The sequence below is a fragment of the Salvia hispanica genome, chromosome 6 (assembly GCF_029641045.1).
Source record: "Salvia hispanica isolate PSC_SH4W2 chromosome 6, Shi_PSC_v1, whole genome shotgun sequence".
Taxonomy (NCBI): Eukaryota; Viridiplantae; Streptophyta; class Magnoliopsida; order Lamiales; family Lamiaceae; genus Salvia; species Salvia hispanica.
This window is the reverse complement of record NC_142697.1, coordinates 23,452,345-23,465,719: the sequence shown is the minus strand read 5'-3', so window position 1 is coordinate 23,465,719 and position 13,375 is coordinate 23,452,345. Positions and strand designations below refer to the sequence as shown.

The window sequence follows — 13,375 nt, the reverse complement described above, 5'->3', positions numbered from 1 at the left end:
AGAGTACAGGTCAAAATTGGTCCTAAACATATAGTCAGAATACCAATTTGGTCCAAAACATTCACTTTTTAAAAATCGGGTCCAAAACATTTGAAATCGTTAACGAAGTGATCCTAAACATTTGACATCGTTGTCGAAGTGGTCCTTTTCCGTAAAATACTAACGGTCAACGCCTAATTAATGGTTTTTTAACTTAATTACTCCCTCCGTCCCCCAAATTTTGTCACCATTTGACCCGACACGGGGTTTAAGAAATGTAGTAGAAAGTGGGTTGAAAAAGTTAGTGGCATGTGAGTCTTACTTTTATATATTAGTTTTAAAATAAAATGTGAGTGAGAATGAATTAGTGGAATGTAGGGTTCACTACCAAAAATGGTAAAAGTGAAAGGTGACAAATTTTTAGGGATGAACGAAAAAGGAAATAGGTGACAAATTTTCAGGGACAGATGGAGTAATATACTAATGCATAATTAATTAAACAAAATTAAACATAAAATTAATAAAATGCTAAAAAATTCCAAAATCGACTATTTCTCCCTCTTTTTCCTTCTCTTCCGGCAATGGACGGCGACAACAATGGTGGACGACGACGATTTTGATCTCGGACAACAGCAATGTGGAGAAACACACGATGACGACGATCTGTGGAAGAGCGAGCAGAGAGAGAAAGACGCGACGACGTTGAGCATCGGAGAGAAGAAGAGAGAGATTCCGATTTAGGAAGAACGAAGGAGAGATGGAAGAGAAGGAAAAAGAGGGATAAATAGTCGATTTTGGAATTTCTTAGCATTTTATTAATTTTATATTTAATTTTGTTTAATTAATTATGCATTAGTATATTAATTAAGTTTAAAAAATCATTAATTAGGCGTTGACCGTTGGTTTTTTACGGAAAAAGACCACTTTGACAACGATGTCAAATGTTTAGGACCACTTCGATAACGATTACAAATGTTTTGGACTCAATTTTCAAAAAGTGAATGTTTTGGACCAAATTGGTATTCTGACTATATGTTTAGGACCAATTTTGACCTTTACTCTATTTTAAACCCGAACAACAACAAATTCCGCGATGGAATGCCACAGATCATCGCAACATCACCTCGTTACACTCCCCACTTTCACAAGGAATTAAAGCTCAGACCAAAAATGATATTTTGGCAAAGTTCGCGAACCAAAAAAATAATGTTCTCTCAATATTTTAATGAAGAAGAGAGGGTAGATAGATTGAAATATCCTTCATGGACTTGAAGGTATTTTCGCCTAAAAAAAGTTTGAAATAATGAAAAAGTAACTTAAATGATGTTAAATCGAAGTTCATGAATCTCAAAAGATATTTTCAAATATTACGGACCAAAATTAATATCTTGACAAAGTTCACATACAAAAAAAAATGTTTCCTCTTAATATTTTGATATTTTTCTCTTTTATTTTCTATTTCTTATTTTAATAAAAATATGGAGTATTATATTTATCATCTCCAACAAACAACATTTTGTATATAGATGAGAGAATTGAAAAGGTTAAAACATACTACTCCCTCCGTCCATGAAAAATATGGCACATTTGCCATTTTTAGTTGTCCACGAAAAATAGGGCACATTCAAAAAAGAAAAGTTTTCAACAACTTCTCTCTTACTTTTTTCTCTTTTCTGTTACTAATAATATGGAACTCATATTCCGCTAACACTACTTCTCTCTTACTTTTTTCCCTTCTCTCTTACTTTACCAATTCTACATTAAAACTCGTGCTATTCACAAATTGACATGTTTTCATGGACGGAGGGAGTAATATATTACTCCCTCCGTCCAGCAATAGGAGTCCTGTTTTTCCGTTTTTGTCCGTCCGGCAATAGGAGTCCCGGTTCTACTTACTATATTTGGACAATTTAATTATCCTCCCCTTTCTCACTTATTTACATGTCTGCCATAAAAAAAAACACCCCATCCACCTCCCTCCCTATCACACCATTGAACGATTAATTTCTCTCATTCTCTCCATTCTCACTCTCTACCTCTCTCTACCTCTCGGAACCCTACCCCTTCTCATCCGCCGCCGCCTCCTCCGGCAAAAGGCGTCCCAATCGCCTCCTCTTCCCCCCTCCTCCTCCTCCCACGTTAATGGATTGCATCTCTGGTGCAATAGAAAACCCTAATCGGCCGTCCCCTCTTTCCCGTTCGAATCCGACGCCGGAATGGACCTTCAACACTTTGGAGGCTCTTAGTTTTCTGAGAACCGCCCTCTATCTAGGGTTTGGAGGTTCTTAGATTTTGGGTATTTAGGGGTTTCCTAGGGTTTGAAATGTTATGTGATTTAGCCACCCCCAATTTGGGTTAGGAGGTTTAAGGGTTGGTGTTTTACTGCCCTATGGTGAAATTGGTGTTCTTTGGCTGATTTTATTTGTGGCATTTTTTGCTGGTTGGCTTATTTGTTCCTGCTAATGTGTTGTGGTGCTTGTGTTGTGATTTAGCCACCCCCATTTTGGGTTAGGAGGCTTAATGCACTGCCCTATGATGAATTTTTTGTTCTTTGTCAGATTAAATGGAATTTCTTGCTGAATTTGTCCTGTCATATGTTGATATTATTATCTGAGGGCTACTCTGATGTTGTATTGTTGATATTGATGTTGGTTTGGAGGCTTGTGTTGATATTATTGTGTTTGATGCTTGTCCTATGTTTATTAGCCACCCCTATTCAGGTTGGGAGGCTTGTGTTGCTGCCATATGATGAAAGTTTTCTGAGGGCCTTCATGGTGATGTGTTATGAAATCTGGCCATGGTTGATGTTGTTGGCTGTTTGATGTGGTGTTGGAAATTGTTTGTGGTGCTTATCATGTGTATTAGCCACCCCTTTTCAGGTTTGGAGGCTTGTGGCTCTGCCATACTGATGTTAAATGTATCTGCTGCTTCCATTACAGTGCTTGAGTAAGAACTGCAACACATTGTTCTTAATGTTGCTTCTCAAGTATAGAGTTGTCCTCTGCCCATTCTGTATCCCTATGATGAAATTTTTCTGAGGGATTTATAACTGCAGCTGTTTAGGATGTTTTTTTTGGAGATTTTGAGTTTTGGAGTTGATAGAAGGTCTCTTAAATGTATAAAGTTGATGTATTTATAGCACTTTGAAACTTTCATTTTTTTAGTTCGAATTCTCCTCCAAAAATTATGTAAAGGGAGAGTAGAAATTTCTATTTCCCTCCATATATTTTGAACTAATCTTGTTGAATTAGCAGTTTTTACATTTTGAGCAATCTTTTTCTTTTCAGTTTTTTATTTATGTGATTGAACATTTTAAAAATAGAAATATTAAAAATGTCATTGTAATTAATGACATTAAAAAACGTTTAAGCAACATAAAAAAAAAGGTTGGCAGCTTTGTTGTTTTACAATTAAGATGAAAGAAAAAATTGAACACAATTGATGTGGGTCCCAAATTCCACTATCACACCTCATTTATTACACACTCCAACTCGTATTAAAACCGTGCCCATTAGAAATGGGACTGCTATTGTTAGATGGAGGGAGTATTTTAGTTTCAAATACTATAGGACTAACTAGAAGTTGAGTATATATTCTATCCCTAAAAAAGTACAGCCGATTTAGAAGGTCCTAAAATACTTTATAAGCGAAAATGAAAAAGTACTACCGGTTAATAAGAGCATCCCCAGTGGGGACGGACTTTCCATAGCCTTCCCGACGGACTTCCCAAAAACACCTCATGCCACGTCATAAGGACTTTCCATAGCCTTCCCAGCACTGCCACGTCATAAGGACTTCCCATAACCTTCCCTGCAGAGTGGCGGACATGTTGGGGTTTGGTGCCCCTTGCACAGCGGAAGACTTGTACAAATAAATAAATCAGACACGGATCTATTTGACCGATTATGCGATTAATCAATTCACATGTTAAACAGATAATTGCATGCTAGAACGCAAATAATTCATGCTTAAAGAAAGTAAATCCTAAACATGAATTCTACGGTTTAGAGTTACCGATTTGATTCTCCAAAGAATCGACGATTGCTTGCGCCTTCTCCACGTGATGATCTTCAATACTAGACCACGGATCTTCTCTCTGGTTCCCGAACTGTATTCCAATATCAGTGTGGGTTGATCTTATCAAAATACTAGGACTCGAATAAAGAAGACAGAAGAAATCCTTTTGGAAAAAGGAGTAGAAATCGAAATCTCCTTCAGCTGGGGGGGCCGAAAATTTCGAAAATTTCAAGTATGAAAATTGTCATTATTCTGTCTCCTTTATTCTCCTATTTATATTAAGTTCCTTTTGGGCCCAGACAGGAATCTATGGAAGGTTTTGGATATGGGCTCGCCCAATTAGCTTTTTACTAATTAAATTGAACCCACAATTTAATACAAGCTTATATTGGAATATTACGAGCAGCCACTACAGAAGTAATATTGCACTCCCCATCCAAATCCGAAATTACAAGTAATCCGGGTTTCCATTATTTATATTATATATTTCCCGCGCTTAAGATATAAATGTCCATTAATTAATTAATGTCTGCTATGGACTTAATTAATTAACATCTTATTAATTCCAAGAGTGGACTTAGCAAGAAACACTTATTTATTATTCATAGAGTAATAAAACTCCAACTGGCTAGTTTTCCGAATAATAAAACCTTGTTCAAGTTCCTCTTGAGGACATTATCAAACGAGACTCACCTCGCGCACGATTCAACATAATAGCAATCCTAGCACCGCTAGATATTAATCACCACTACCCAATATATCAGGATTATTGGGTTGCGAAAAACCCGCACCATTCGATAAGTCAAAGTAGTGCATAATCAATACCGTATGCTCAATGCTAACATATGTAGATTAAGAAATAGTATTTTATCAAGACCTAGTCTTTCAGTAGATAGCATAAAGACACGTCTTGCTGTTAGATCCATTCAGTGCTATACCACACCAACGTCATCTTATTTCAGTAAGGCTTAGAAATAATCGGACTGACATTGCAACCTTTCACGATAGGTAGTCTAAGCCTATCTGGGTTGTGAAATTCTTCTTTTTCTTTTGCAAAGCATTGCATAGAACCGACTGTGTTACCTTAAAGTGGACGACGCCCACAACCAGTCTACTAAGCAAAAGACTTAGACTTTGTTTGCTTCTTATACATTCAAATGTTTATAAAACATCTTCTAAATGCACAAGCAAACACAATGTAATAATATACTGATTCTATTCTTGCGAAACTGCTCGAATAATACTGAATCAGGTTAAAAGTAGATTATAGAGTTTTACGTATACAAGCAAGATTCTATTAGAGCGAAACTTGCTCGAAACATGCTTTTCAGTATACCAAACCTAACAGGACCTCTCATAGTCTTCCCTCGCGGACTTCCCGCAGGGGTTGCCTCAGATTTCTCCTCATAGTATCGATCTCATCCTTCAACATCCGCTTGTACATGGGATCTGTCGCTGCATGCCACTTCTTCGTTGTTTCGATCATGAACTGCGTCATCTGCAGTTCGGCGAGATTGGTCAGCTGGGGAGTGATCTGTGAAGGAGCTTCCGAGTGGACCTCTTGCAAGGCGCTGGAACTTCCCCTAGCCATCCGCATCGCGGCCTTTTGCCCAATCGGGCGACGGCGACGGGAAGACGATTGAGGTGTCGGGAACTCTGCCTCGGCTTCGGGGAGTTCGTGGGAACCGACACTGCTGTTGTACTCGCCAGAGACATTGATCTTCGTCCGCTTCGGCAACCCAGCTTCAACACCCACCATTAACTTGGGGGAATTCTCCACCTCAAGATAAACCTCCCAATATTTGAGCTCCCCGAACCCCTTCTCACTGTCGGGGTACTGCTGGTGAGACAGAAGCTTCACATCTTCGGAGGTCAATCGACTGAGTTGCTTCTTCAGCCGCTCCCACTGTTTCTGGCACTGCTCTGTACCGTGAGCCTTCCCGTCGGCCGGTTTCTCGAGGTAGCTTTGGCTAATACGGTACCACATTTTGTTGATGACCTGGTTGGACGAGACGTATGGATCCTCGACTACACTGATTCATGCCTTTGCCAGCGCGACGCACTCCTGAATGTTCCAGGCGGTCCTTTTTTTCCTGCCGCCGCCTTCCTCCACCCCCGCCCCACTATCGGTCGCTGCATGCGAGGTAGTGGCCTTGCTCTTCCCCTCCCTTCGCATCCTCGCCGGTGGTGCTGCTGGCTGCGTGGCTGGCGACGTCCACGGAGATATCCCCAAATCATCAAAAGAGAACAACTCGGAGTCCGGGAACTGAGTCTCCAGGGCAGTACGAGTCTCCAGCGAAGTACGGACGGGAGAATCACTGCACAATAAATCCATATAGGGACGATAGACATTGTCCCCAGCTGGTTGAGGGACACCTGCCTGCTCCCTCCCGCAGCGGCAGTGGATCCCTGTTGCAGCTGGGGCATCATCCCCCCCGGTTGCATTTTGGGCATCAACCCTGGCGTTTGTTGCATTTGGGGCATCGTCCCCGGCATCTGTTGCATCTGGGGCGTCATCATCCCGGGCATATTGTAGTACCCAAGCATCATCCCCCCATTTGGGGTTGCTATATCATCGTTACATTCCGAGCATCATCCCGGACATCGGTGCACTTCCGCTGGCATTTCCCCCAACTCAAGATGGAATACACGGCGAGGGAATATTCTGCGTTTGTGACTCGCTCGTGACGCGGGAATAATTATCGTAATGCGGCATATTTCGTCAGAAGAAATGAATATAGAGAGAGATAGAAACTTGTTAACACAAGTGGTGCGAATGAAATGAAGTTTAACGAGTCGTATATATAGAGTTTGGAAAAAAAAATTAAAAATATATCCGACGCCCGCCGCGGACGTCTGTCCGCATGCCACAGTGGCGGACGTCATGTAGCCTTCGCGACGGATGTCGCGCCACCGCCGCGGAACTCCCGTGTCCGCACGGGACGTCCGCACGCCCGCCTTCCTCCCCCAATGGCGGACGTCGGGTACGCCGGTCCGACGCCCGGTGGACGTCCGCCGGTGCTGGTGCTCTAAACCCCCACATATGCGTATTAAAACTTGAAAAATAATACAATTTCCAGAAAAGGGGATAATAAATGATTCTGCATGATAACAACATCCACTTAATTTTTCAAACTATTCTTCATCCGGCTAAGATTACATACAATTCTTGGAAAAAAGATCGATTCTTCCTTTCTCTTTTTCCAACATTCTCATTCCACGTGTTCTTATTTGAATTAAAATATAAATAGAACATTCACATTCCATCCAATCATAACAAAAGTGAAAAGACCCTTTCACATAGTAGTACTATAACATTGTGAAATTTGGAAACGAATTGAACATGAAAATTTTCGTTGATTGAGAGAGAATTGAACAAAAGAAAACATGTGATTTGATCGAGAATGAAGCAGGCATACAAGAACAAGAGTGAGAAAAAGGAGTCTGTTTGCATGAAATCAATGGAGCTGGTGTTCAACATTATCAAACTCTCATCCTTTACTCTTGCAACCATCAACTTAGGCAAGAGATCTTCACCGACTAATTCATCAGTGAGAGAGACAGAGGATGATCATGATCATTATTTTTCCGATTACATAAAGAGCTTCCACACTAGAAACAAGATTGAAGCCATCACAGATGGGAAAGCCGCCGCTTTCATTAACAAGTTTCACCAGAAGAACTCTCGTAACTACACGCCGCCTCTGCTCCCGTTGCCTCCTCCTCCTCCTCCGCCTCCTCCTCCTTCTCAATAAAAGCACTTAGGCAGCGTTGCCGTTGCTAAATCTTGCATATATATCGATAGGGGCTGTGATTTCTAAATTTTTGTTCAGAAGTTATAATTTTGGGTGTTTTTGATCAATTGTTAAAGAATTTTATATAATAATTTACATTAAACTTGGATAAATTTATGCAAAAAGAACAAAAAAGTTTAAAATGTTTTTATTGGGGGCTTGTAGCCCCTCCCTACTTCCACATGGGTCGCCCATTTATAGATGTACATTTTCTTCTTTGTAGACTATGCCTCTATGCAGCTGAGATCATTTTATGGGCCCGAACACAAACCAATGCCTAATTGGGCTGAAATTTTGGGCCAATACGTGGGCCCCTACAAACTAATTTGTGAAATTTACCGGACATCGTTTTCCTACTTTTTTTTTCGTTAAATAAACAGAAATTTGAAAATCGTGTCAAGATGAATTAGACTAATACACTATTTATTTTTATTTCGAATCCATTGTACAAAGCTATTTTTTCTTTACCATTTTGTAAATTTGAATTCGAGTAATGACATATCACTAGACTAACACTCTTGATTTATTTTTTCGAATCCCATTGTACAGAGCTAATTTTTCTTTTCCATTTTGTAAATTTGAATTCAATTAGTCTTACCTACGCCTGATCAAAATAAAAGAAATCTCAACTTTTCCTTTACGAAAATAACATTAAGACGAGAAAAGTAAACTTTACATAATCAACCAAGTGCAAAAATTTGCCTCTACTAAATTCATCACTAATTTGCACAATGTTTCGTATCTAATTCAGTAATTTATTTTCCAGGGGCATGATCAATTGCTAACTTTCTTAAGTTGCTAACTTGTTAACTCATCAATGCATTGTATTAAAAATGTGTTGACATTTTGATGCCACCGTCTTGACATTTTTAATACACTGTATTGATGAGTTAGCAAAGTTAACAACTTAAATAGTTAGCAATATAACACACCATTTATTTCCCACAACTAAATTTAACTAAATTTGCATTAAAAAAAAAACAAAAACCATAATATTATAGTAACTGTAATAAACATTTATTATGAAAATTGAATTGCCATAAATCAACATGAAGATTAGTTATTGGGACACCACGGATGGAGTATATAGATATAATGAATCTTAATTAATACTATAGTTCGAAATTTAATCTAAAAAAAAGTTAGTGGTGTAACATGAGTGGGATACCACACCAACAAGTACTATAATAAAGGTTCCCCATGTTCTAAGAAAACAATTCTATTTATATTAATAAATTCCGAAGTGCAACTTCCTCTTATTTTCTTCTTTTAGGAGAATTGCAACTAAGTTTCGAGGATCTTAAGGTTTAAACCCAACCTACAAAAGTCAAGCGTCGTATCTTATTGGAAAACGGTAATATAAGCCGTTTATATTTTAGAGGTTCTCCAACAAATCCAACAAATTCGAGTAATTGACTTTTGCATGATAATTATAGTAATTAGTTTTATTTTGATTGTTTACCAAGTTCAAATCACCACAATCATAAAGACCGGTGAGGATAAATCGTCCACCACTGCGACAGTTACATCAATTATTGAGTTTTACTATGCAAAAATTTGGTGAATGAGTGATTGGAATGGCATAAATACAAATGAACTATAGTATGTCAACCAAAGTGACAAAAGCAAGTGGCCCCGCCCCTAACTTTGATAGAAACTTAATAATTTTGTTTTCAGAGAAAACGCCGAAAACACATAGGAAACAGGCTGATAAAACCTTAAATAAACCAACCCCCACAAACATTCAATAAGTATTTTAACTACAGACAACAACACAATAACATAAACAACCCCCTCCCCTCCCCAACTACTGAAAACGACCTCTACTTTCATAATTTATCTCCCTAACCCTGTACAATAAGATATAATTATATATATATATCCACCAGATTAAATAATCTAACAATCTACTATTCCAACTTTGGATATCTTGTCTTCTCTTGGATGGTAGAAAGCAGATTAAACCCCCACTTTACAGCACATACATCACCACCACAACCATAGATAGGTTCCCATCAAGCAACACTTATCATGCTATCTCCACCACTCCCATTAAAGCCAGCAGCTGGCATTGCTTGGAAGGCGGACGCGTGTCGCTCTTGACTGGCCGGAGGCGCCTGTGATGACATGGACAGGTTTAGTGACAGAGGCTGATTCGCGGCCGCTGTCGTTGTCTTGTTTAGATTGAGGCCGGCCATTTTCGATGATGGGGGGACTGGTAAAATGGGAATTGGCCTAATGGGCTTTGGTGAATTGGTGAGCTGATTGACTTGACCAAGTGAGAGTTTGTCCATTGGAGTTTCGGTTGTGATTGGCACCACTAAAGGTGTGATAGCCATGCCAAATTTTGGCAGGGGAATTTTCTCAAGATTCTTGGTTTGCTGTGTTGGTGGTGGAGGCTGAGCTGAATTTTCTTGATACATTTGGTCATCATCAATGGCAGAGCCCACAACCTGTTGAAAGCAAAAGAAATCAACAAAGTTCACCAAAGTCACATACAATTTATTGCAAGTGACAACTAATTGGAGTACTAACAACTAATTTCATGACTACTGAATACCGACAATTTCTCGGATAATTAAACCAAGGAGAGGACTTCCTATTCGTACCTAATTACCTATGGGAATTGAATTATGTGTAGTATTAGAATACCTAACTTCTGTGTTATGCAAGGTGAAAACAAAGAAAACGCCTAAAAATGAATGAACATAGCAAATACTCTAAATGAAAATTAGAAGTAAATAAATACTCCAAAAATGAAGGTTAATGAAGAACTAAAAGGTGGGAGAAATACCGCATCAGTAGTAATGTCAAAGAGGCTGGATCTCCGGCGCCGCCTGTTGTGGTTGTTGCGGCGGAGGAAGTACTTCTGCGCATGGCTTGCGACTTGAGTAGGCGTTCTGGTTTTCACATAATTTCTGGAAATCCCTCTCCAATCTCCTTTCCCAACCTTCTGCAGCCCCAATAGAAATAGCCTGTGCTCCTCCTCACTCCACGGAACCCCTAATTTTGAAACAAATTCCACAATCGCACTCAATTCAACAATCAAATCAGGTCGCCAATTTCTCAATCAATTACCCCCAAAACATTACCTCTTTTCCGCTCGCGGCTCCTGCCGGAGGGGTGAACGACGTCGTCGGAAGCATAGCCGGCGGCGACATCGTGGCTGGAATCCTGCGGCAGCTGGTCGTACTGAGCCAAATTGTTCATGCTCACACTCTTCCTGAACGATCCTTCCGTCAAAACTCTCACTCCAAACAGCATGAATCCCCTACCACCGCCGCTGACTTCAGATCCTGTGCGCGAGCTCTGGCCGTCTTCCAGGGCGGAGGTGTCGGAGCGCATCGCCGCCATCTGTTTGAAGGAGTATGTATCGCCTGGTTCCGCCGCCGTACACGTGGAGGGTCAGGCCATGTAGAGAGAGGATAGAGGAAATTCTGAGTGGAGACGGACGATGGAGAATATAAGGTGCGATCGTTTACGTAGCAATGAGGGTTTTGTTTTTGTTTATAAGCCACTGGTGTGTATAGATATTCCGCTGCTTTGCTAGTGCACGCTCATTTGATCATCGTCGAATCAATGCCCTCCACATCAATCGTCTTTAAATCAACCAACGGATCCAAAAAAATATTTGTACCCGATTGAAATGTTCTAATATATGTAGGTAGTGTTTGATTTTTTAGGATAAAATAGTACTATTAAAATAGATAGTATAATTTAGGATTAATTCGTGAGATTGTTTTAGTTGGAGATGATTGACTATGACTAATTATCACATAATTATTGATTGAGTTGTGAGATTCAATCTCATGAACCAAATACACTATATATTTAATCTCAAGATACAGTGTTGCAAACTAAACGGACCCGTAATGGATGAACAAATACAGACAAACTCCAAACCTAGATTTCATTTCTAATAAATCATATCTTATACATCTACCATATCACTCTAAAAATAATTTGAAACGAAATTAAATTATTGCATTACAAATTAGTAAAACAAAAACAACAAAATAATGACAAAATGGGTAGTATTGTTCTAATTGGGTGGAACGGAGTGGTGATGGAAGCAGAGGATAATCCCTCAATGGAATTAAATACATAGGTAATTGATAGAAATGGACTCTAATTATTGGTGACATACGGTCTAATTGGACATATGAAAAGTCTTGATTATTAAAAAGTACTTATTTGCTTTCAATAAATAAAAGAAATTTTTAAAAACATAAATACAAATAAATAAAAGGATGGTGGAGAAGAAGGGGGTTTCTGGGCCGTCAAAATGGCATATTCTTAAATATTTGGCATAGGGCCTTTTGTTTGGTCACCATTGGTGGTGGGTGGGATTTCTAAGGATAAGGGAAATTTGACCCCACTAATTACACTCAATTCACCATCCCATTCTTTTTTATATCTACCTTTTTTCATAGTGTAATTTCTTTTCATATTGATATCTAACAATTTTTGCCAAAAACATTATACTAACAAAATTCTCAGCATTCTTTGTGTTTTCTTTAGAGAAAAGCCATATTTCTGACTCCTTAAAATTGCTCTTGTAAATAATTAATGTCAAAGATGGAAATTTTGCGTAACATTATCTCATGAATCATTTTTTTGTAAGAGGGCACTTTGGTCATGGTGTGAACACAATCAAACACTAGATATGCACTACCTCATAAATAGTTATTACATGTCTTCTTGTAAGAAAGGGTCTTTATAGATGCTTTATAAAGCATCCATATCAGATATAGTGTTTTCAAATTTGTTAGTATATGTTTTTTCAATGGGTCTCAATACTTTTGATCTAAAAAGATCATATGTTTGTATAATTATTGAGTACATAAAATTCTACTTATACTCAATAAGATAGAATCAAATTGTTTTGCTACCCCAAAAGCATGGTTCTAAGTAGGAGTATAACTTATATTGTTAAAGTGCATGGGTAGGCTTAGATTACTATATAGAATAAGGACCCACTTATTAGCATACTTGTCTAAATATAATAGTAGGATTTATTTTATCAAAACCAAGCATATTTTAAGTGGCGCAAAGAAGAAGTCAATTAAAATCACATGGTCACGAACAGAGAAAGTGTACATGTGAAATAATTAGATGTAAATCCATTAATTAGTATTTCGGATTACGAAATTATTATACTATTATGGAGCGTCGAGAAAGTGATGAATGGCTAACTAATTAGCAATTTCAAACTAAGACTAAATCTTAGCTATTAGATTAGAATATCTAGTGGCTGAAATAATGTCATATGAATTATATTTTTAATTAAGAAAATTAATAAATAAAATTAGAGGATATTAATGTCAATTCCCTCTCATTAAAATCATCTTAAAACTTTAAATTTACGTAACTCTCTCTATTTAAATTATTTTTTCACAAAAAATATATCAACTTAAAGATAATTTTATAAGGATTCCAACGAGATCCCAATTGCATATGTTCTAACGACGTTTGGATGATGAAATTTGATATTTCATATTTTAGTTTTCGTAAATGTTGAGGTCATTTGCATCCCTGTCTCTTATCCGTCTCTTAACCGTCACATCTCTTCATTATTCATGAGC

General features: G+C 38.3%; 1 protein-coding gene across 1 annotated transcript; it reads right to left on the bottom strand.

The window, feature by feature from the left end:
• Positions 1 to 9,407: 9,407 nt before the first annotated feature.
• Positions 9,408 to 11,366, bottom strand: LOC125207482 (myb-like transcription factor family protein). Its single transcript, XM_048106853.2, has 3 exons — positions 10,883 to 11,366; positions 10,585 to 10,793; positions 9,408 to 10,243 (listed from the first exon to the last, which is right to left on the bottom strand). The coding sequence occupies exons 1-3, from the start codon at positions 11,142 to 11,144 to the stop codon at positions 9,806 to 9,808; spliced, it is 909 nt and encodes a 302-aa protein (XP_047962810.1). The 5' UTR covers positions 11,145 to 11,366; the 3' UTR covers positions 9,408 to 9,805.
• Between the last annotated feature and the right edge of the window lie 2,009 nt (positions 11,367 to 13,375).